Source organism: Halichoerus grypus, chromosome 1 (genome assembly GCF_964656455.1).
Source record: "Halichoerus grypus chromosome 1, mHalGry1.hap1.1, whole genome shotgun sequence".
In the NCBI taxonomy this organism is placed as follows: domain Eukaryota; kingdom Metazoa; phylum Chordata; class Mammalia; order Carnivora; family Phocidae; genus Halichoerus; species Halichoerus grypus.
In genome coordinates, this window is record NC_135712.1 from 191,793,605 (window position 1) to 191,818,538 (window position 24,934).

A 24,934-nucleotide genomic window follows, 5' to 3' on the forward strand; every position below is an offset into this window, starting at 1 on the left:
ATTTTTCTTTTCTTCTAGATTGCAGAAAAAACGGAACTCAAAATAGCAGAGTCTCGAGAAGGCTACAGAGCCATTGCTAAACATTCATCAGTATTGTTCTTCAGCATTGCAGACCTGGCTAACATTGATCCCATGTACCAGTACTCTCTCACCTGGTTTGTCAACCTTTATATCAACTCTATTCATGACAGGTAAACATTCTCTAGCTTCATTCATCCTCTCTAGGTTGGATTTTCACCAACCTTTCCCAAAAAATACGTAACTTTTTTCTTACTTTGTAATACACATTCATTATAGAACATTTAAAAACGTGGAAAAGTTGAAGGGCGCCTGGGTGGTGCAGTCAGTTAGGCATCTGACTCAGGTTGTGATCTAAAGGTGGTGAGATGTCGGGCTCTGCGCTAAGCACAGAATCTGCTTGAGATTCTTTCTCTCCCTCTCCCTCTGCCTCTCCTCCTTGTGCTATCTCTTTCTCTAAAATAAATAAATAAATCTTTAAAAAAAAATATGGGAAAGTTGAAAGAAAGGGAGAGAGAAAGCCCCCTTTTTGTTCTAAGTTTTGTTTCACCCCTACTCAAGATATAGGCATAGAGGGATTAGCTTTAGTCCTTCTTGCCTCTTTTAAGTATTTTAATATGGTGCTTGACTTATTTTTGCTGGCAACTCCAATACCTCTCTCCACCCTTGAGATCTCTAAAAAGTTTCAGTCCCAGGGTGCCTCACTGGCTCAGTCAGTACAGCATGCAACTCTTGATCTCGGGATTGTGAGTTTGAGCCCCACATTGGGTGTAGAGATTACTTAAAAATAAAATCTTAAGGGGTGCCTGGGTGGCTCAGTCAGTTAAGCATCTGCCTTCAGCTCAGGTCATGATTGCAGGGTCTTGGGATTGAGCCCTGCGTTGGGCTCCCTGCTCAGTGAGGAGCCTGCTTTTCCCTCTCCCTCTGCTGCTCCCCCTGCTTGAGTTCTCTCTTGCACATCTCTCTCAAATAAATAAATAAAATCTTTTAAAAATAAATAAATAAATAAATAAAATCTTAAAAATAAATAATATTTTTTGAAAAGCTTCAGTCCCACATTTCTAATTGTTTGCTAGATATTTTCACTTTAATTAGTTAATGAATATACACAGATTTTGGAGTCAGACTGGAGAAAGGGGTTAAGTCTCGGTTCACCACATACTAGCTACGCTGATACAGGCTTTCTGTAATTGCCTCAATTTTCCTTATCTATAAAATAGAGATAATAATAGTACCTACCTTTTAGAACTGTTATGAGAATTTAATATCTGTGAAGTGTTTATCACAATGTCTGGTATTTAGTACCTGCTGTATTTGTTAAGTAGAATAAAAGTATGATTTGAGCCTACCGTGTATAGTCTACAGGGGCTCTTGGTAGGACAGTCTCTCCTGAGTGATTGATATCCCTAAGCTTTCCCAGTTGGGACTTGGAATTTGAATTTACACAGTCCACACGATGGAGGAGATCCAAGCCAAGGAATTGACATAAATGTCACTAACAAGTGTCAGCAAGGACGTAGAGTCCTCAGAACCCTCATACACTGCCGGCAGGATTGTAAAATCCTGCAGTTTACAGGATTGCCACTTTGGAAATATTTTGGAAGTTCCTGAAAATATTAAACATAGATTTGCTGTATGATGTAGTGATCAGCAAATTCAGTGATTCTTGAGTATATTGAAGAGAATTAAATGCATATGTACACACAGAAAATTACAGTCTTTTTGTTTTGTGACATAAAAAATTTATATTCAAAAGTTACTTGATTAATCTTTTCTCCCTTCAGTATAGTGATATTATTCATGTGCAGTACAGTTAGCTTCATTTGTTGTTGGTTTGGGGGTTCTTTTGTATTTCATTTTAGAATTTTCCCTTCATCCTTGTTGATTTTATTATATTTTTGAGCATATAAACCATTAACGTGAATCCAGAAGTAAATCCTGTACAAAAGGTCTGCTCAGAGAAGTGTCACCATCTGCTGTTCTTCATCCCCTTTCCATGGGCCAAAAGATTGCTTTTTAAAAATGAAACTAAATTTTAAAATTAAACTAATTTTGAGATAAATGTAGATTCACATGCAGTTATATTTTTAAAAAGATTTTATTTATTTGAGAGAGAAAGAGAGCACAAGGGAGGGGGGAGGGTTGAGGGAGAAGCAGACATCCCGCTGAGCAGGGAGCCCGATGTGGGATTCCATCCCAGGAATCTGGGATCACGACCTGAGCTGAAGACAGACGGGTAACCGACTGAGCCACCCAGGCACCCTTCACATGCAGTTATAAGAAATGATACAGTGGGGCGCCTGGCTGGCTCAGTAAGTGGAGCGTGCAACTCTTAATTTGGGGTTGTGGGTTTGAGCCCCATGTTGGATGCAGAGATTACTTAAAAAAAAATCTTAATAAAAAAGAGAAAAGAAATAATACAGTGATCTTGTGTACTCTTTTTTTTAATTTAATTTAATTTTATTAGGTTATGTCACCATACAGTACATCATTAGTTTTTGATGTAGTGTTCCATGATTCATTGTTTGAGTATAACACCCAGTGCTCCATGCAATATGTGCCCTTCTTAATACCCATCACCGGGCTAACCCATCCTCTCACCCCTTCCCCTCTAAAACCCTCAGTTTGTTTCTCAGAGTCCATAGTCTCTCATGGTTCATCTCCCCCTCTGATATCCCCCCTTCATTTTTCCCTTCCTTCTCCTAATGTCCTTCATGCTATTCCTTATGTTCCACAAGGAAGTGAAACCATATGATAATTGACTTTCTGTGCTTGACTTATTTCACTTAGCATAATCTCCTCCAGTCCCATCCATGTTGATGTAAAAGTTGGATATTCATCCTTTCTGATGGCTGAGTTAGTATTCCATTTTATATATGGACCCCATCTTCTTTATCCATTCATCTGTTGAAGGGCACCTTGGCTCTTTCCACAGTTTGGCTATTGCGGACACTGCTGCTATGAACATTGGGGTGCATATGGCCCTTCTTTTCACTACATCTGTGTCTTTGGGGTAAATACCCAGTAGTGCAATTGCTGGGTCATAGGGTAGCTCTATTTTTAATTTTTTGAGGAACCTCCACATTGTTTTCCAAAGTGGCTGTACCAACTTGCATTCCTACCAACAGTGTAAGAGGGTTCCCCTTTCTCCACAACCTCTCCAACATTCATTGTTTCTTGCCTTGTCAATTTTTGCCATTCTAACTGGTGTGAGGTGGTATCTCAATGTGGCTTTTGATTTGAATTTCCCTGATCGCTAATGATGATGAACATTTTTTCATGTGTGTGTTAGCCATTTGTATGTGTTCTTTTGAGAAGTGTCTGTTCATGTCTTCTGCACATTTTTTGACTTGATTATTTGGTTTTTGGGTGTTGAGTGTGAGAAATTCTTTATAGATCTTGGATATCAGCCCTTTGTCTGTAGTGTCATTTGCAAATATCTTCTCCCATTCTGTGGGTTGCCTCTTTGTTTTGTTGACTGTTTCCTTTGCTGTGCAGAAGCTTTTTATCTTGATGAAGTCCCAGAAGTTCATTTTTGCTTTTGTTTCACTTCCCCTTGGAAATGTATCTTGAAAGAAGTTGCTGTGGCCAATGTCAAAAGGTTACTGCCTATGTTCTCCTCTAGGATTTTGATGGCTTCCTGTCTCACATTGAGGTCTTTCATCCATTTTGAGTTTATCTTTGTGTATGGTGTTAGAGAATGGTCGAGTTTCATTCTTCTGTATATAGCTGTCCAATGTTCCCAGCACCATTTATTGAAGAGACTGTCTTTTTTCCATTGCATATTTTTTCCTGCTTTGTCGAAGATTATTTGACCATAGAGTTGAGGGTCCATATCTGGGCACTCTATTCTGTTCCGTTGGTCTATATGTCTGTTTTTGTGCCAGTACCATGCTGTCTTGGTGATCACTGCTTTGTCATATAGCTTGAAATCGGGCAACGCGATGCCTCCAACTTTGTTTTTCTTTTTCAACATTTCCTTGGCGATTCAGGGTCTTTTCTGATTCCATACAAATTTTAGGATTGTTTGTTCCACCACTTTGAAAAATGTCACTGGAATTTTGATCGGGATGGTGTTGAAAGTATAGATCGCTCTGGGCAGCATAGACATTTTAACAATGTTTATTCTTCCAATCCATGAGCATGGAATATTTTTCCATCTTTTTGTGTCTTCTTCAATTCCTTTCATGAGTGTTCTGTAGTTCCTAGAGTATAGATCCTTTACCTCTTTGGTTAGGTTTATTCCGAGGTATCTTACGGTTTTTGGTACTATTGTAAATAGAATCGATTCTCTAATTTCTCTTTCTACAGTTGCATTGTTAGTGTATAAGAAAGCAACTGATTTCTGTGCATTGATTTTGTATCCTGCTACATTACTGAATTGCTCTATGAGTTCTAGTAATTTGGGGGTGGAATCTTTTAGATTTTCCACATAATCATATATCACCTGCGAAGAGAGTTTGACTTCTTCTTTGCCAATTTGAACACCGTTTATTTCTTTTTGTTGTCTGATTGCTGTTGCTAGGACTTCTAGTACTATGTTGAACAATAGTGGCAAGAGTGGGAATCCTTGACGTGTTCTTGATCTTAAGGGAAAGGCTCTCAGCTTTTCCCCATTGAGGATGATATTCGCTGTGGGTTTTTCATAGATGGATTTTATGAAATTGAAGAATATTCCCTCTATCCCTATACTCTGAAGAGTTTTAATCAGGAAAGGATGCTGTATTTTGTCACATGCTTTTTCTGCATCAATTGAGAGGACCATATGGTTCTTCTCTCTCCTCTTATTAATGTGTTCTATCTCGTTGATTGATTTGCGAATGTTGAACCACCCTTGCATCCCGGGGATAAATCCCACTTGGTCATGGTGGATGATCCTTTTAATGTATTGTTGGATCCTATTAGCTAAGATTTTGTTGAGAATTTTGGAATCCATATTCATCAGGGATATCGGTCTGAAATTCTCCTTTTTGAAGGGGTCTTTGCCTGGTTTGGGGATTAAGGTAATGTGGCCTCATAGAATGAGTCTGGAAGCTTTCCTTCTGTTTCTATTTTTTGAAACAGCTTCAGGAGAATAGGTATTATTTCTTCTTTGAATGCTTGGTAGAATTCCCCATGGAATCCATCAGGCCCTGGGCTCTTTTTTTGGGGGGAGATTTTTGATCACTGCTTCAATCTCGTTACTGGTTATTGGTCTATTCAGGTTGTCAATTTCTTCCTGTTTCAGTCTTGGTAGTTTATAGGTTTCCAGGAGGGCATCCATTTCTTCCATGTTGCTTAATTTATTGGCATATAGTTGTTGATAATAATTTCTAATAATTGTTCCTATTTCCTTGGTTTTAGTCATGATCTCTCCCCTTTCATTCAAAATTTTATTAATTTGCGTCCTTTCTCTTTTCTTTTGGATAAGTCTGGCCAGTGGTTTATTGATCTTATTCATTCTTTCACAGAACAAACTTCTAGTTTCATTGATCTGATCTACTCTGTTTCTGGTTTCTAATTCATTGATCTCTGCTCTAATCTTAATTATTTCTCTTCTAATGCATGGGTTAGGCATCGTTCGTTGCTTTTTCTCCAGTTCTTTAAGGTGTAAAGTTAGTTGGTGAATTTGGGATTTTTTAATTTTTTTGAGTGAGGCTTGGATGGCTATATATTTCCCCCTTTGGACCGCCTTTGCAGTATCCCATAGGTTTTGGACCAATGTGTTTTCATTCTCATTGGTTTCCATGAATTGTTTAAGTTCTTCTTTGATTTCCTGGTTGACCCAAACATTCTTGAGCAGAGTGGTCTTTAGCTTCCAAGTGTTTGAACTTCTTCCAAATTTTTTCTTGTGATTGAGTTCCAGTTTTAAAGCATTATCATCTGAGAATATGCAGGGAATAATCTCAATCTTTTGGTATCAGTTGAGACTTAATTTGTGACCCAGTATGTGATCACATACATACACATTCTGGAGAAAGTTCCATGTGCGCTCGAGAGGAATGAGTATTCTCTTGTTTTAGGGTGGAATGTTCTGTATATATCTATGAGGTCCTTCTGGTCCAGTGTGTCATTCAAAGCTCTTGTTTCTTTGTTGATTTTCTGCTTAGATGATCTGTCTATTGCTGAGAGTGGAGTATTGAGGTCTCCTACATTTAATGTATTATTATCAATATGACTCTTTATTTTGATTAACAGTTGGCTTATGTAGTTGGCTGCTCCCGTGTTGGGGGTGTAGATATTTACAATTGTTAGATCTTCTTGTTGGATAGACCCTTTAAGATTGGTATAGTGTCCTTCTGTGTCTCTAACTACAGTCTTTAGCTTAAAATCTAATTTGTCTGATATAAGAATTGCTACCCCAGCTTTCTTTTGAGGTCCATTGGCATGGAAGATGGATCTCCATCCCTTCACTTTCAGTCTGGATGTATCTTTAGGTTCAAAACGAGTCTCTTGTAGACAGCATATGGATGGGTCCTGTCTTTTTATCCAATCTGCAACCCTGTGCCGTTTTATGGGAGCATTTAGGCTGTTCACATTGAGAGTGATTATTGAAAGATATGAATTTATTGTCATTATGTTGCCTGTGAAGTCCTTGTTTCTATAGATTGTAAATTTCTGTTCTATATCACTCTTGGGGTCTTTCCTACTTTTATAGAACCCCCCTTAATATTTCTTGCAGGACTGGCTTAGTGGTCACATATTCTTTTAGTTTCTGCCAATCAAGCTCTGCATCTCTTCATCTATTCTAAATGACAGCCTTGCTGGATAAAGTATTCTTGGCTGCATGTTCTTCTCATTTAGTACCCTGAATATGTCTTGCCAGGTCTTTCTGGCTTGCCAGGTCTCTGTGGATAGGTCTGATGTTATTCTGATGTTCCTTCCTCTGTACATAAGGAATCTCTTCCCCCTAACTGCCCTTAAGATGGTTTCCTTGGTTCTAAGATTTGCAAGCTTTAATATTACATGCCGGGGCATTGACCTGTTTTCCTTGATCTTGGGAGGGTTCCTCTCTGCCTCTAGGACACGAATGTTTGTTTCACTCCCCAGATTAGGGAAGTTCTCAGCTACGATTTGCTCAAATATATCTTCTAGTCCTCTCTGTCTCTCCACCCCCTCAGGGATTCCAATAATTCTGACATTGGAACGTTTCATGGTGTTACTTATTTCTCTGTTTTCATGGATTTTGACTAGTTTCTCCCTGGCTTCCTCTTTTTCCTTCTTTTCTATCAGTTGGTTTTCTAGATCACTAATTCGTTCTTCTGCCTTGTTTACCCTAGCTGTTAGAGTATCTAAATTAGATTGGATCTCATGATAGCATTTTTAAGTTCTGCTAGTTCAGCTTTCATTTCTGCCCTTAGAGATTCTATGTTGCCATCAATCGATTTCTCCATTCTAGCTATTGTCTTCATAACTGTTACCCTGAAGTCCATTTCCGAAATCTTGGTTATATCTGTATCCATTTGTAAATCTGTGGCAGAAGTCATAGTCTCTGAGTCTTTCCTATTTTGGGGGTTCCTCCTCCTAGTCATTCTGTTGAGGGGTGGTTGAGGGAATGTACAAAGTCCAGATTATTGACCACAACCCAAGCAAGATGCACCTGTTTTATAGGGAACCTCCCCCAGCCTGTCTTCTGGGGGAGGGGCCTGCTGTGCTGTTACTCAGGCAACCCTGTTTGGGCAGAGTTGTCCTGCCCCCTGGGGGGGGGGGGATGGGCTCAGTGAAAACCGGTTTTTTGGGGCTTTTGTTCTCTGGCGGCTTTCCCTGGGGGCTTTCCACGTCCCTTCCGCAAGTCAGAGCAGAAGAGACCGTTTCTAACCCTCTGCCTCAGAGCAGAGAGATCGCAATTTGTTCTTCAGTGAGCTCTCCAGGCCACACTATCTCTGTTTCTGTCTGTGCTGCTATAAACTGCAGCGTCCTCGGTTGTGCGCCCCTCCGCAGCGCTCCCAGTCCTTGCCTCCATGTCGGGGCACGTCTCTGCCCTTTGTGCTTCTAAAACCGCCAGCCGCCCCCAGTTCACACGTGCGGCCCCACCGCTCTGGGTTTCAGTCGGGGGACTCCCCTAAAGTCCTTTCCCTGCCACTGCCGGTCTGCAAGTCTGTGCCCCGTCCCCAGCGTGGGAGGCTTTTGCAAACTGGCGGTGCAGGATCCTGAAGGCTCCCTCCCCCTTCCGTTTTATCTTCCGATATCTGCCCGTGGAATCACGGCTCCTTGCTTCATACCTCGAAAACAACCACCTGCGATATTCTATTTGTAGAGATCCAGATCTATCTTCTTACATCTCAGGCTGATTTCGTGGGTGTTCAGAGTGGTCTGGTGGATATCCAGCTCTATTCAGGGGACCGGTTGGAGGGTCCCCTACTCCTCTGCCATCTTTTCCCAAGTCCCGATCCTGTGTACCCTTTACCCAGTTTCCTCAATGGTGACATCTTGGAAACCTCTACAATAGTATGAGATCAAAACCAGGATATGGATGTTGATACAGTCAAGACAGGGAACACTTGCATCAGCACAAGGATTCCCATCCTGCCCTTTGCAGCCATATCCACTCTTTCCCTTCCCTACCCTCTCCTTAACCTTTGACAACCACTAATCCAGTCTCCATTTCTGTAATTTCATTATTTCAAGAATGAAATCATATAGCACATAACTTTTTTTTAAAAAAAGATTTCTTTATTTTAGAGAGCAAGTAAGCATGAGCAGGGGGACGGGCGGGGAGGGGTAAAGGGAAATAATCTCAAACAGACTCCCTCGCTCAGTGGAGAGTCTGGCTCAGGGGCTTGATCCTGAGATCATGACCTGAGCTGAAATCAAGAGTCTGACCCTTAACCAACTGAGCCACCCAGGTGCCCCATATTTGCATATAACTTTTAAGGACTGACTTTTTTTCACCCAGCTTCATTCTCTGGGGATTCATCCAGGTTGCGTGTGTCAGTAGGTTGTTCCTTTTCATTGCTGAAAAGTATTTCATGATATTGATGTACTCTAGGGCATCTGGGTTATTTCCAGTTCTTAGCTATTATGAATACAACTGCTATACACATGCCTGTGCAGGTTTTTATGTGAACATAAGTTTTCGTTTCTGGGATAAATGCCCAGGAGTGCAATTGCTGGGTCATGTGGTTGTTGCTTGTTTATTTTTTTTTTAAGTAGATGCCAAACTTTCCCAGAATGGGTGTATCATCTTACATTCCTTTCAGTATTACTGAAAAATTTTTGAACTAAAAAAAATGAAAATAATACATGATTATTACAAAATTTTAAACAAATAAGAGTATAAAGAAGAAAAATATCAGCCATAACCACACCCAGAAGTAACATTTTGTCCATATATTTTCTGGCTTTTCATATATTTTTTAAAAATATATACATCTTGGGGCGCCTGGGTGGCTCAGTCATTAAGCATCTGCCTTCGGCTCAGGTCATGATCCCAGGGTCCTGGGATTGAGCCCCACGTCAGGCTCCCAGCTCCATGGGAAGCCTGCTTCTCCCTCTCCCTCTGCTCCTGCTTGTGTTCCCTCTCTCGCTGTGTGTGTGTGTCTCTCTCTGTCAAATAAATAAAATCTTTAAAAAAATATACATCTTGATCTAGATTTGATGTTTCTTTGGGACAAAAATGTTTCATACTTCTTTGTCTCTTACAGTTCCCTGCCCAACATAAATCTCACATAATAGGGATTTAATATAGGTATCTTTTCATTAACTATTTGTTTTCAGTCATTTTGGAATACAATAAGAAGTTTAGAATTTTGAAAATAGATGATATAAACCCAATTTCATTTTCTCATAGAATTATACTGTGTTTTTTACTTATAATTTACAAGAAGTTGCACACAAACACAAAACTATATAGGCAGGTCCTATGTATCCTTCACTCAGTTTCTCCAGTGGTAACATTTTGCATTACTGTAGTACAATATCAAAACCAGGAAATTCACAGAGCTTATTCAGATTTCACCAGTTTTTTTTCTTCTTTTCTAAAGATTTTATTTATTTATTTGAGATGGTGGGGAAGGGCAGAGAGAAACTCAAGCAGACTCCATGCTGAGCGCAGAGCCCCTGCAGGGTGACCTCCCACGACCCTGAGATCAGGACCTGAGCTGAAACCAGGAGTTGGTTGCTTAACCGACTTCCACCAAGGCACCTGCAGATTTCACCAGTTTTATATGCACTCGTGTGTGTGTGTGTTTAGTTTCATATTTTTAACAGTGAATACTTATGTGTTAATTCATGTGTTACTTATTTTTTCTTAGTTTTGTTTGACTCAATATGTTTGCCTGTTTTTCAACCTTTCAGTAACAAATCCAAAATTTTGGAAAAGCGCCTACGATATTTAAATGACCACTTCACATACAACTTATATTGTAATATATGCCGATCACTATTTGAGAAGGACAAGCTGCTGTTTTCCTTTTTGTTATGTGCCAATCTTCTTCTGTAAGTTACTTGATTTTTCTTTATTTGCTTTAAAAAACTTGCCTGGGGAAACTAATTGATGAGGATGTCTTCTCACAGAAGGATATCATGTTTCTGCTCTGTTTAAGTCATGATTTTACTTGTACATTTCTCTACAATAGTATTGGTGTTTTGATATTTAATAGATTTTTAAAATGTGGGTCACACATAAAAGTCCACACAATATTCATGTACACTTCAGTGAATTCTTAAAAAGCAAAAATTATGTAACTACCAACCAGGTCAAGAAATAGAGCCTTTTCAGAGTAGCAGGCTGGCTCAGTTGGTAGAACATGCAACTCTTGATGTCGGAGTTGTGAGTTCACTTAAAAAAAAAAAAGAAATAGAGCCTTTTCAAATTGGTTTCTTTCACTTAATAATATGCACTTAAGGTCTTTCCATGTTTTTTCATGGGTTGATAGCTCATTTCTTTTTAGCACTAAGTAATGTTCCATTCTCTGGATGTATCACAGTTTATTCACCTACTGAAATACATTTAGGTTGCTTCCAAGTTTTGAATATTATGAATAAAACTGCTATAAACATTTGTGTGTAAGTTTTTATATGCATATAACTTTTCAGCTCATTTGATTAAATACCAAAGAGTGTGATTGCTGGATCATGTGGTAAGAGTATGTTTAGTTTTGTAAAAAACCTGTCTTCCAAAGTAGCTACACCATTTTTCATTCCACTAGCAATGAGTAAGAGTTCCTGTTGCTCTGCATCCTTGCCAGCATTTGGTCTTGTCAGTGTTCTAGATTTTGACCATTCTAACAGATGTGTAGTGTTATCTCATTTTAATTTGCAATTTGCTAATGGCACGTAATGTTGAGAAATTTTCATATGCTAATTTGCCATCTTTATATCTTCTTTGGTGTTGGGTCTTTTGGCCACTTTTGAATCAGTTTAATTGTTCATTTTTCATTGTTGAGTTAGATGATAGTCCTTCAACAGATATGCCTTTTGCAAATATTTTCTCCCAGTCTGTGGCTTGCCTTCTTATTCTTTTGACAGTGTCTTTTTAAATTTTAATGAAGTCCACTTTATCAGTTCTTTCTTTCATGGCTTATGGTATTATATCTAAAAAATCATTAACATATCTAAGGTCACCTAGATTTTCTTCTATGTAATCTAGGAATTTTATAGTTTTGCATTTTACATTTAGGTCTATGATCCATTTTGAGTTAGTTTTTGTGAAGAGTCTCTGTCTAGTTTTTTGTTTTTTTTTTTTTTTTGCATTTGGATATCCAGTTGTTCCAGCACCGTTTGTTGAAAAGATTATCCATTATACTGCCTTTGTTTCTTTATCAAAGATCAGGTAGCTCTATTTATATGTGTGTATTTCTGGATTCTTTATTCTGTATCACTGATTTATATTTGTTCTTTTGTAGTATTGACTTAATTAGCTTTATAGTAAGTCTCAAAGTCAGGTAGTGTCAGTCCTTTGTTCTTCTTAAATATTGTGTTGGTTATTCTGGGTCTTTTGCATCTTCATATAAGGTGAACTTTATAGAAAATCCATAAAATTCTTTTTTTTTTAAAGATTTTATTTGTTTATTTGAGAGAGAGAGAGAGCAAGAGCAGGGGGAGGGGCAGAGGGTGAAGCAGGCTCCCCACTAAGCAGGGAGCCTGACTCAGGCCTCAATCCCAGGACTCTGGGACCATGACCCGAGTGGAAGGCAGACGCCCATCTGACTGAGCCACCCAGGTGCCCAAAAATCCACAAAATTTTGTTCCATTGATCTATTTGTCTATCTTTTTTTTTTTTTTTTTTACCAATACAACACTGTCTTCATTACTGTAGCTTTAATATAAGTCTTGAAGTCCAGTAATGTCAGTTTTCTAGTTGTGTTCTTCTCCTTCATTATTGTGTTGCCTGTTCTTGGTCTTTTGCCCCTCCATATAAACGTTAGAATCAATTTGTCAATTATACACAAAATAACTTGCTGTCATTTTGAATTATAGATCAAATCGGGAAGAACTGACACCCTGACAGTATTGATTCTTCCTATTCATGAACATGGTATATCTCTTCATTTATTTAATTCTTCTTTGATTTCTTTCATCACATTTTTGTAGTTTTTCTCATATAGATCTTGTACATGATTTGTTAGGTTTATACCTAAGTATTTCACTTTTTTGGGTGCCAGTGCAAATGGTATCATGTTTTTAATTTCAAATTCCACTTGTCATTGATATATAGGAAAGTGACTGACTTTTGTATGTTGACATTGTATCCTGCAACCCTGCTATAATTGCCTATTAGTTTTAGGAGGTTTTTTTTTTACCAATTCTTTCAGATTTTTGGATTTTCTACATAGACAATTATGTCATCTCAAACAAAGACAAATTAGTTTTTTTTCTAATCTATATATTTTTAAATTTCTTTTTCTTATTACACTAGCCAGGACTTTCAGTATGATGTTGACAAGTGATGAAAAGGGACATCCTTGTTTTGTTCTTGATCTTAGTGGGTCATTTTCTAGTTTCTCACTTTTAAGTATGATGTTAGCCACAGGATTTTTTTGTGAATGTTCTTTATCAAATTGAGGACGTTCTCCTTTATACTTAGTTTGCTGAAAATTTTAATCATGAAAGCATATTGGATTTTGTCAAATGAATTTTCTGCATCTACTGATATGATCATGTGCTTTTTCTTTTTTAGTTTATTGATGTGATAGATTACATTAATTGATTTTTGAATGTTGAAACAGCCTTACATACCTGAGATAAATATCACTTTGTTGTGGTGTGTTATTCTTTTTATACATTGTTTGATTCAATTTGCTGATATTTTGTTGAGAATTTTTGTATCCATGTTCTTGAGAGATTTGATTTGTAGTTTTCTTATACTATCTCTGTCTAGTTTGGGTATTAGGGTAATACTGAATTTATAGAATAATTAGGGAAGTATTCCTTCTGCTATTTTCTGGAAGAGATTGTAAGGAATCTGTAGAGTTTCTTCTTATAAGTTTGGTAGAATTCTCCAGAACCCATTTTAGTATGGTGCTTTCTGTTTTAGAAGGTTATTAATTATCAATTCAGTTTCTTTAATAGATATAGTTATGGACTGCGTAGTTGGGCTCCCCATTCATATGTTGATGCACTAACTTCCAGTGTGACTGTATTTAGAGATGAGACCTATAAGGAAGTAATCAGGTTAAATAAGCTCAGAAAGGTATGGTCCTGATCTGATAGAATTAATGTCCTTAAAAAAAGAGAGCTACCAGAGTGCTCTCTCTCTCCATATGCACACAGAAGAAAGGCCACGTGAGGACACAGTAAGCAGGTGGCTGTCTACAGGCGAGGAAAAGAGGTCTCATCAGAAACCAAAGTCAGCCAGAACCTTGATCCAAACTTCTAGCCTCCAGAACTCTGAGAAAATAAATTTGCATTATTTATGCAACCCAGCCTATCGTGTTTTGTTAAGATGGCACAAGTACAATAACACAAAGTCTATTCAGATTATCTGTTTCCCCTTGTGTGAATCTTGGCAGATTGTGTCTTCCAATGAATTGATCTATTTCGGCTAGGTATCAAATTTGAGGACATAGAGTTCATAGTATTGTTTTATTATCTTTTTTTTTAAGATTTTTTATTTATTTATTTGAGAGAGAGAGAGATTGAGTGAGAGAGATCATGAGCAGGGGGGAAGGGTAGAGGGAGAAGCAGACTCCCCACTGAGCCAGGATCCTGATGTGGGACTAGATCCCAGGACCTTGGGATCATGACCTGAGTGGAAGGCAGACGCTTAAACGACTGAGCCACCCAGGTGCCCGTTTTATTATCTTTTTAATGTCAATGGAATTAGTAGTGATGGCCCTTCTTTCATTTCTGATATTTGTAATTTGTGTCTTCTTTCTTTATTTCCTTAGTTACCCTGGGTAGAGGTTAACCAATTTTATTGATCTTTTCAAAGAACCAGATTTCAGTTTCATTGATTTTTCCCCTCTTGATTTGTTTTTAATTTCATGAATTTCTTTTTTTTTTTTTTAAGGATTTTATTTATTTGAGAGAGAGAGAGAGAATGAAAAGCAGACTCTCTGCTGAGCAGGAAGCCCAACACAGGGCTCGATCCCAGGACCTGGAGATCATGACCTGAGTGGGAGGCAGACACTTAAGTGACTGAGCCACCCAGGCACCCCTAATTTCATGAATTTCTTCTCTGGTTTTTATCATTTCTTCACTTCTACTTGCTTTGGATTTAATTTGATCTTCTTTTTCTAGTGTCTTAAGGTGGAAGCCTAAATGATTGATTTTAGATCCAATAAATGCATTCAGGGTTATAAATTTTCCTCTGAGCATTACTTTTGCTGCATCCCACAAATTTGGATAAGTTGTGTTTTCATTTTTATTTAATTCTAAATGTTTGTTTCTCTTGAGACTTCTTTGACCCATACATTACTTAGAATTGTGTTGTTTAATTGCCAAGTATTTTGGGGTTTTCCAGCTATCTCTCTGTTACTGATTTCTGGTTTAATTCTATTGTAGTCAGAGAGAATACGTTATATGATTTCTCTTCTTTTAAATTTGTTAAGGTGTGTTTTATGGCCCAGAATGTGTTCTGTCTTGGTGAATGTTCCATATGAGGTTGAGAAGAATGTGTATTTTTATGTTGTTTGATAAAATATTCTATAGATGTCAATTGTAGTCAATTGATGTATTCAGCTGATGGTGCTGTTTAGTTCAAGTGTGTCTTTACTGTGTCTTTACTGATTTTCTGCTGCTGGATCTGTCCATTACTATAATAGTGGATTAGTCTATTTTTTCTTGTCTGTCAGGTTTTCTCTCATATATTTTTACATTCTCTTGTAAGGTACATTAACAATTGCTGTGTCTTTTGGGAGAATTAACCCCTTTATCATTATGTAATGGCCCTGTTTATCCCTGATAATTTTCCTTGCTCTGAAGTCATCTCTGTCTGAAGTTAATATAGCTATTCCAGCTTTATTTTGATTAATGTTAGCATGGTATTTCTTTCTCCATCCCTCTTCTTTTAATCTATCTCTTTTCATATTTAAAATGGTTTTTTTGTAGACAACATATAGTTAGGTCTCATTTTTTGTATCCACTCTGACCATCTATGTCTTTTTTTTTTTTTTTAAGATTTTATTTATTTATTTGACAGAGAGAGACACAGCAAGAGAGGGAACACAAGCAGGGGGAGCGGGAGAGGGAGAAGCAGGCCACCCGCTGAGCAGGGAGCCTGATGCGGGGCTCAATCCCAGGACCCTGGGATCATGACCTGAGCTGAAGGCAGACGCTTAACTCCTGAGCCACCCAGGCGCCCCCCATCTGTGTCTTTTAATTGATGTATTGAAACCAATGATATTTAAAGTGATTATTTATATAAATGGATTAATAGCTACCATATATGTTACTGTTTTCTATTCACTGCCATTGTTCTTTGTGGGTTTTTTTGTTTTTCATTTTTTACGAGTTAAAATTGGTGTGTAACATTATATAAGTTGTAGATGTACAACATTAAAATTCAACAACTGTATTTATTACAAAGTGATCACTTCCAAAAATCTAGTTGCCATCCATCACCATACATTTGACCCCCTTCACCCATTTCACCCACTAACAACCCCCTTCCCTCTGGTAACTAACAATCTGTTCTTTGTGTCTATGAGTTTGTTTTTGTTTTGCTTATTTATTTATTTTTAGATTCCACATATGAGTGAAATTGTACTTTTTGTCTTTCTACTTCTGACTTATTTCACTTAACATAATACCCTCAAGGTCCATTCCTGTTGTCACAAATGACAAGATTTCAATCTTTTGTTTGAAGGAAGAGTTTGAGAAGGGTAAGTATTAAGTCTTCTTTGAATGTTTGGTAGAATTCTCCAGTGAAGCTATCTGGTCCTGGACTTTGTTTGTTGGGAGTTTTTTATTACTGATTCAATCTCCTTGCTAGTAATCAGTTTATTCAGATTTTCTATTTCTTCATGATTCATCTTGGAAGATTCTATATTTTGGGGAAATTTTCCATTTCTTCTAGGTTGTCCAATTCATTAGCATATGATTATTTGTGGTATAATTGTAACTTTAGTTGTAACTTCTTTTTCATTTCTGATTTTATTTGAGCCCTCTCTTTTTCTTGGTTAGTCTAGCTAAAGGTTTGTCAATTTTGTTTATCTTTTCAAAGAACCACCTCTCAATTTTACTGATCTTTTTTATTTATTTATTTTTAGTCTTGATTTATTTGCACTCTGATCTTTGTTAATTTTTTCCTTCTACTAACTTTAGGCTTCGTTTATTCTTCTTTTTCTAGTTCCTTTGGGTTTAAAGTTAGATTATTTGAGGTTTTTCTTGTTTCTTGAGGTAGGCTTTATTGCTGTGATCTTCCCTCTTAGAACCACTTTTGCTGCACTGCATAGATTTTGGTGTGTCATATTTCTGTTTTCATTTGTCTTCATATATTTTTAAATTTCTTCTTTGATTTCTTTGATGACCCATTGGTTTAGTAGCATGTTGCTTAATCTCCACATTTTTGTGGTTTTTCCAGTTTTCTTTTTGTAATTGATTTCTTGTTTTATTGCCATTGTGGTCAAAGAAGATGCTTAATATAATCTCAATCTTGGGGCGTCTGGGTGGCTCAGTCGGTTCAGTGTCCAACTCTTGGTTCTTGTTCAGGTTATGATCTCAGGGTTGTGAGATTGACCCTGTATCAGGCTCCATGCAGCAGGGAGTCTGCTTGAGATTCTCCCTCCCTTTTCCTCTGCGCCTCCTCTGCTCGTGCTCTCTCGGTCTCTCTCTCTCTAAAATAAATACATAAATATTATAATCTCAATCTTCTTGAATTTATTGTGGCCTAACATGTGATCTGTCATGGAGAATGTTCCAAGTGCATTTGAAAAAAATGTGTATTCTGCCTTTGGCTGGGATTTTCTGCATGTGTCTACTAAGTCCATTTGGTCTAATGTGTCATTTAAGGTCAGTGTTTCCTTATTGATTTTCTCTCTGGCTGCTCTATCCATTGATGTATGTGGGGGTATTAAAGTGCCCTTCTATTATTGTATTGCTGTCAAGTTCTCCCTTTAGGTCTGTTAATATCTGCTTTATATATTTGGTGCTCCTACAGTGGGTACATATATATTTACAAATGTTGTGTCTTCTTGCTGGATTGACCCCTTTATCATTATGTAATTCCCTTCTTGGTATTTTATTGTAGTCTTTGTTTTAAAGTCTATTTTGTCTGATATGAGTATAGCTACACCAGCTTTCTTTTCATTTCTATTTGCATGGGCTGTCTTTTCCTATCCCTTCACTTTCAGTCTGTGTATCCTTACTTCTAAGTTGAGTCTCTTGTAGGCAGCATAGAGATGGGTCCTTTTTTTTAATCCACTCAGCCATTTTATGTCTTTTGATTGGACAGTTTATTTGCATTTAAAGTAATTAATGATAAGCATGTACTTACTGCCATTTTGTAATTGTTTTCTGCCTGTTTTCTTAGTTCCTCTCTGTTCTTTCTTCTCTTTTCTCTCTTCCCTTGTGGTATGATAGCTTTCTTTAGTTTTGTGTTTAGGTTCTTTTCTCATTTTCTTTGTGGTATTTACCAGGAGTTTTTTTCTTTGTGGTTACTGTGAGGTTCACATATAACATCCTGTGTTTATAATAGTTTGTTTTAAGATGAGAACAGCTTAAATTTGAACACATTCCAAACTATCTTTTTACTACACCCCCATTTTATATTTTTGATGTCACATTTTACATATTTATATTTTATGCATCCCTTAACTATTGTAGTTTTAATTAATTTTATTACTTTTGTCTTTTAACCTTCATACTTGCTTTAGAAGTGATTGAATCTACTACCTTTACTATTTACCTTTTCCAGTGAGATTTTTACTTTCGTATGTTTTATGTTATTAATTAGTGCCTTCTCTTATCAGCTCAAAAAAAGTCTCTTTAATATTTCTTGTAAGGCCAGTTTAGTGATGATAAACTTCTTTAGTTTTTGTTTATCTGGAAAATTTCCCTTTTTCCCAGCTTTATTAGGTAATTATTATGCAATTGGCTGATTGTAAGAATACAGTTAGATGATTTTTAGTACATTTATACAATTGTGCAACCATCACCAAAATCCAGTTTTAGAACACTTCCATCATCTCAGAGTTTCCTTGCTTGTGCCTACTTAGTCAATTCCTATTCCTATTCCCAGCCCCAGGTAACCACTGATCTGCTTTCTGTCTCCATAACTATTCTTTTTCTAGAAATTTTATAAATGAGACATTTTAAGGCCTAGAATGTGGTCTATCTCTGCAAATGTTCTATATGCCATTGAAAAGAATCTGTATTTTGCTGTTTTTGAATGGAAGGTTCTACAAATGTCAAGTAGGTCAAGCTAGTCTATATACTATTATCCTAATTGATTTTCTGTGTACTTGTTCAATTGATTTTTGAGAGAGGTTTAAAATCTCTTAGCTATGGAGATTGCTTCTGACAGTTCTATCAATGTTTGTTTGTGTTTTGATGCTCTGTTATTATATGTGTAAGTGTTTAGGACTATTATGACCTCTTAATGAATTGACTTAATTTTTTTTTTTAATCCCTGGTCTGTCCTTTGTTCTGAAATCTATTTTGTATTATCCTATTACAGACCCCAGCTTTCTTTTGAATAGTGTTAGCATGGTATATATTTTTTCATACTTTTACTTTTAACCTATTTGTATCTTTATATTTAAGCTGTATTTCTGTAGACAACATATAGTTAGGTCTTCTTTGTTTTACCCAATCTGATAATTGCTGCCTTTAGTGAAATTGTTTAGACCACTTACATTCAATGAGACAATAGAGTTATATTTAAATCTACTGTCTTACAACTTGCTTTCTGTTTTGCACATCTGTTTTTTGTTCCATTTCCTCATTTTCTTTTTCTTTGAATTGAGTATGTATTATGATTCCATTTTATCTCCTTTGTTGACTTACTAGCTATAATTTTTTTTTGTTTTATTCTTTTTGTGGTTTCCTTGGGATTATAGTATACCTTTTAACATACCACAGTCTATCTTCAGGTAAAGTTATACTCCTTCATATGTATATAGTATAAGAACTTACAACAATATACTTCCATCTCTCTCCTCCCAGCCTTTGTTTTGTTATTGTCATATATTTCACTTGTACATGTTATAAATCCCATAGCACATTGTTATTCTGCTCTAGTCAGTAATCTTTTTTTTTTTTTTTAAGATTTTATTTATTTGTTTGACAGAGAGAGAGAGAGAGAACACAAGCAGGGGGAGCGGCAGGCAGAGGGAGATGGAGAAACAGGCTCCCTGCTGAGCAAGGAGCCCAATGAGGGGCTCGATCCCAGGACCCTGGGATCATGACCTGAGCCAAAGGCAGACGCTTAACCGACTGAACCATCCAGGTGCCCCTAAATAGTCAGTAATCTTTTAAAGAGACTTAAATAATAAGAGAAAAGTCTTTTATGTTTACCGACATAGTTACCATCTCTGGCACTCTTTATTCTTTTGTGTTGATTCAAATTTCTATCTAACTGAAACTTCCTTTAACCTTTCTTATACTATATATCTACTGGTAATGAATCCTTTCATTTTCTCTACATCTGGTAAGAAATCAGTGAATTTTTCTTTTAGATTTCATACTTTTGATCTCTAGAAGTTGCATTTGGTTATTTTTTCTGTTGCCTGTTTCTCTATTCCTTATGTTCGTTTTGCTTTAATTCCTTCAGCATATTTGTAATAGCTCTTCTAACATTCCTATCTTTTTGTTGTATTATCTCTATCACTTGTATGTATCTATTGACTGATTTTTTTCTCCTGGTTATGGATAGTGTGAATTTTACATGGATAAATGCTGGTTGGTTTTTTTTTTTTTTTTTTATTCCTTTAAAAAGCATTAGACTTTACTTATACAGGTACTTAAATTACTGGATTAGTTTGATGTTTTCAAGGCTTGTTTTTAAGCTTTCTTTTGGTAGTTTTAGAATAGGCTTTATTCTAAGGCTAGGTTAGCTTTGCTACTAAGGCATGATCCCTCTGATGTTGCCTCTGAATTCCTCTGGTGTTCAACGAAGATTAACTCTAGTTGGTGAGAACTCCTATCTCCAAGTTTTGTGTGAGCTCTGGTAGCTGCTCAGTTTACAGCTCCCCAGATATTCTTTGCCTGGTCTCCCGTAGTTTTACCCTATTCATATATGACTTAGCATTTAGCAATCGAATCAAGAGGATACCTATGCAGATTTCTGGACCTCTTTTCCATGCATCTCCCTCCTCTCTGGTACTCTGCCCACAAACTCTGCCACTCAGCCTTCCTTAACTCTGATCTCTGTTTATTCAACTCAGCAATACTATCAAGTTCTGATTTTGATCACCTCTCTGTTTCATAGTCTGGAAAGTGCCTCTAGGTGGATAGCTGAGACAATCATAGGGATCACCTTAATTGTCTCCCTTTTCTCAGGGACCACAGTGTTGCACTGGCTGTTGTATAATTTCCAAAAACAGTTGTTTCATTCACTTTATCTAGTTTTCCAATTGTTTATGGCAGTAGAGTAATTCTGTTCTGATTATCAAGGCTATAGAAGCAGAAATTGATTTCATTCAATTTTAAAATCAGCAATTTACAGCAATCTTTATTTTGGTTTTACAGGGCAAAGAAAGAGATTGAATACCAGGAACTGATGTTTCTTTTAACTGGAGGAGTAAGTCTTAAGAGTCCTGAGAAAAATCCTGATCCAACTTGGCTACAGGATAAAAGCTGGGAGGAAATTTGCCGTGCAAGTGAATTTCCTGCCTTCAAAGAATTCAGGTAATTATTTAAACTTGATGACAGCATTGAATAAAGATAGGTAAATTTGTAATATCCTTGTTTAACAATCTCTTTTTAAATTATTCCCCAATGAAATAATAACTACTAAGCTTTTTTTCCATTAGGAAGCATTTTTGTGAACATATAACTGAATGGCGGGAAATTTATGACAGTAAAGAGCCATACAATGCTAAATTTCCAGTACCAATGGATGAAAAACTAAATGAACTACAGAAAATAATAATTCTTCGGTGCTTAAGACCTGATAAGGTAAAAAGACAAATGTGTTCTACTTGGAATCCAGTTAATTTGCCATTTAAGAATAAGTCCTGGGAATTAAAGGCACAACATAAGGAGTACAGTCAATGATATTGTGAAAGCAGTGTAATGGGACAGATGGTAGCTACACTTGTGGTGAACATAGCATAATGTAAAAACTTACTAAATCTAAGTTGTACACCTGACACTAATGTAACAATGTATGTCAACTATACTCAATTTTTAAAAAAATTTTTTATTGTTATGTTAATCCCCATACATTACATCATTAGTTTTAGATGTAGTGTTCCATGATTCATTGTTTGTGCATAACACCCAGTGCTCCATGCAGAACGTGCCCTCTTTAATACCCATCACCAGGCTAACCCATCCTCCCACCCCCCTCCCCTCTAGAACCCTCAGTTTGTTTTTCAGAGTCCATCGTCTCTCATGGTTTGTCTACCCCTCCGATTTCCCCCCTTCATTCTTCCCCTCCTGCTATCTTCTTCTTCTTTTTTTTTTCTTAACATATATTGCATTATTTGTTTCAGAGGTACAAATCTGAGATTCAACAGTCTTGCACAATTCACAGCGCTCACCAGAGCACATACCCTCCCCAGTGTCTATCACCCAATCAGCCCATCCCTCCCACCCCACCCCCCACTCCAGCAACCCTCAGTTTGTTTCCTGAGATTAAGAATTCCTCATATCAGTGAGGTCATATGATACATGTCTTTCTCTGATTGACTTATTTCGCTCAGCATAACACCCTCCGGTTCCATCCATGTCCTTGGAAATGGCAAGATCTCATTCCTTTTGATGGCTGCATAATATTCCATTGCATATATATACCACATCTTCTTTATCCATTCATCTGTCGATGGACATCTTGGCTCTTTCCACAGTTTGGCTATTGTGGACATTGCTGCTATAAACATTGGGGTGCACGTACCCTTTCGGATCCCTACTTTTGTATCTTTGGGGTAAATACCCAGGAGTGCAATTGCTGGATTGTATGGTAGCTCTATTTTCAACTTTTTGAGGAACTTCCACACTGTTTTCCAGAGTGGCTGCACCAGCTTGCATTCCCACCAACAGTGTAGGAGGGTTACCCTTTCTCTGCATCCCCGCCAACACCTGTCATTTCCTGACTTGTTAATTTTAGCCATTCTGACTGGTGTGAGATGGTATCTCATTGAGGTTTTGATTTGGATTTCCCTGATGCCGAGCGATGTTGAGCACTTTTTCATGTGTCTGTTGGCCATTTGGATGTCTTCTTTGCAGAAATGTCTGTTCATGTCTTCTGCCCATTTCTTGATTGGATTCTTTGTTCTTTGGGTGTTGAGTTTGATAAGTTCTTTATAGATTTTGGATACTAGCCCTTTATCTGATATGTCATTTGCAAATATCTTCTCCCATTCTGTCGGTTGTCCTTTGGTTTTGTTGACTGTTTCTTTTGCTGTGCAAAAGCTTTTTATCTTGATGAAGTCCCAATAGTTCATTTTTGCCCTTGCTTCCCTTGCCTTTGGCGATGTTTCTAGGAAGAAGTTGCTGCGGCTGAGGTCGAAGAGGTTGCTGCCTGTGTACTCCTTTAGGATTTTGATGGACTCCTGTCTCACATTGAGGTCTTTCAACCATTTGGAGTCTATTTTTGTGTGTGGTGTAAGGAAATGGTCCAGTTTCATTCTTCTGCATGTGGCTATCCAGTTTTCCCAACACCATTTGTTGAAGAGACTGTCTTTTTTCCATTGGACATTCTTTCCTGCTTTGTCAAAGATTAGTTGACCATAGAGTTGAGGGTCCATTTCTGGGCTCTCTATTCTGTTCCACTGATCTATGTGTCTGTTTTTGTGCCAGTACCATACTGTCTTGATGATGACAGCTTTGTAATAGAGCTGGAAGTCCGGAATTGTGATGCCACCAGCTTTGCTTTTCTTTTTCAACATTCCTCTGGCTATTCGGGGTCTTTTCTGGTTCCATACAAATTTTAGGATTATTTATTCCATTTCTTTGAAAAAAGTGGATGGTATTTTGATAGGGATTGCATTGAATGTGTAGATTGCTCTAGGTAGCATTGACATCTTCACAATATTTGTTCTTCCAATCCATGAGCATGGAACGTTTTTCCATTTCTTTGTGTCTTCCTCAATTTCTTTCATGAGTATTTGATCGTTTTCTGAGTACAGATCCTTTGCCTCTTTGGTTAGATTTATTCCTAGGTATCTTATGGTTTTGGGTGCAAGTGTAAATGGGATTGACTCCTTAATTTCTCTTTCTTCTGTCTTGTTGTTGGTGTATAGGAATGCCACTGACTTCTGTGCATTGATTTTATATCCTGCCACTTTACGGAATTCCTGTATGAGTTCTAGCAGTTTTGGGGTGGAGTCTTTTGGGTTTTCCACATAAAGTATCATATCATCTGCAAAGAGTGAGAGTTTGACTTCTTCTTTGCTGATTTGGATGCCTTTGATTTCTTTTTGTTGTCTGATTGCTGTGGCTAGGACTTCTAATACTATGTTGAATAGCAGTGGTGATAGTGGACATCCCTGCCGCGTTCCTGACCTTAGGGGGAAAGCTCTCAGTTTTTCCCCATTGAGAATGATATTTGCTGTGGGTTTTTCATAGATGGCTTTTATGATATTGAGGTATGTACCCTCTATGCCTATACTCTGAAGAGTTTTGATCAAGAAAGGAGGCTGTACTTTGTCAAATGCTTTTTCTGCATCTATTGAGAGGATCATATGGTTCTTGTTCTTTCTTTTGTTAATGTATTGTATCACGTTGATTGATTTGCGGATGTTGAACCAACCTTGCAGCCCAGGGATAAATCCCACTTGGTCGTGGTGAATAATCCTTTTAATGTACTGTTGGATCCTATTGGCTAGTATTTTGGTGAGAATTTTTACATCCATGTTCATCAGGGATATTGGTCTGTAATTCTCCTTTTTGATGGGGTCTTTGTCTGGTTTTGGATCAAGGTAATGCTGGCCTCATAAAATGAGTTTGGAAGTTTTCCTTCCATTTCTATTTTTTGGAACAGTTTCAGAAGAATAGGTATTAATTCTTCTTTAAATGTTTGGTAGAATTCCCCTGGGAAGACATCTGGCCCTGGGCTTTTGTTTGTTGGGAGATTTTTGATGACTGCTTCAATTTCCTTAGTGGTTATAGGTCTGTTCACGTTTTCTATTTCTTCCTGGCTCAGTTTTGGTAGTTGATACATCTCTAGGAATGCATCCATTTCTTCCAGGTTATCTAATTTGCTGGCATAGAGTTGCTCATAATATGTTCTTATAATTGTTTGTATTTCTTTGGTGTTGGTTGTGATCTCTCCTCTTTCATTCATGATTTTGTTGATTTGGGTCATTTTCTCTTTTTGATAAATCTGGCCAGGGGTTTATCCATCTTGTTAATTCTTTCAAAGAACCAGCTCCTAGTTTCGTTGATCTGT

At 37.3% G+C, this 24,934-nt stretch overlaps 1 protein-coding gene across 1 annotated transcript in view; it reads left to right on the top strand.

Moving 5' to 3' along the window:
• Positions 1-24,934, top strand: part of DNAH12 (dynein axonemal heavy chain 12) — a 232,143-nt gene that overhangs the window by 174,412 nt on the left and 32,797 nt on the right. Inside the window, exons 58-61 of the mRNA XM_078076858.1 lie at positions 19-191; positions 10,294-10,434; positions 21,070-21,228; positions 21,354-21,498. Of these exons, the coding sequence (XP_077932984.1) occupies positions 19-191; positions 10,294-10,434; positions 21,070-21,228; positions 21,354-21,498 (618 nt within the window). The remainder of the gene's footprint in view (positions 1-18; positions 192-10,293; positions 10,435-21,069; positions 21,229-21,353; positions 21,499-24,934) is intronic.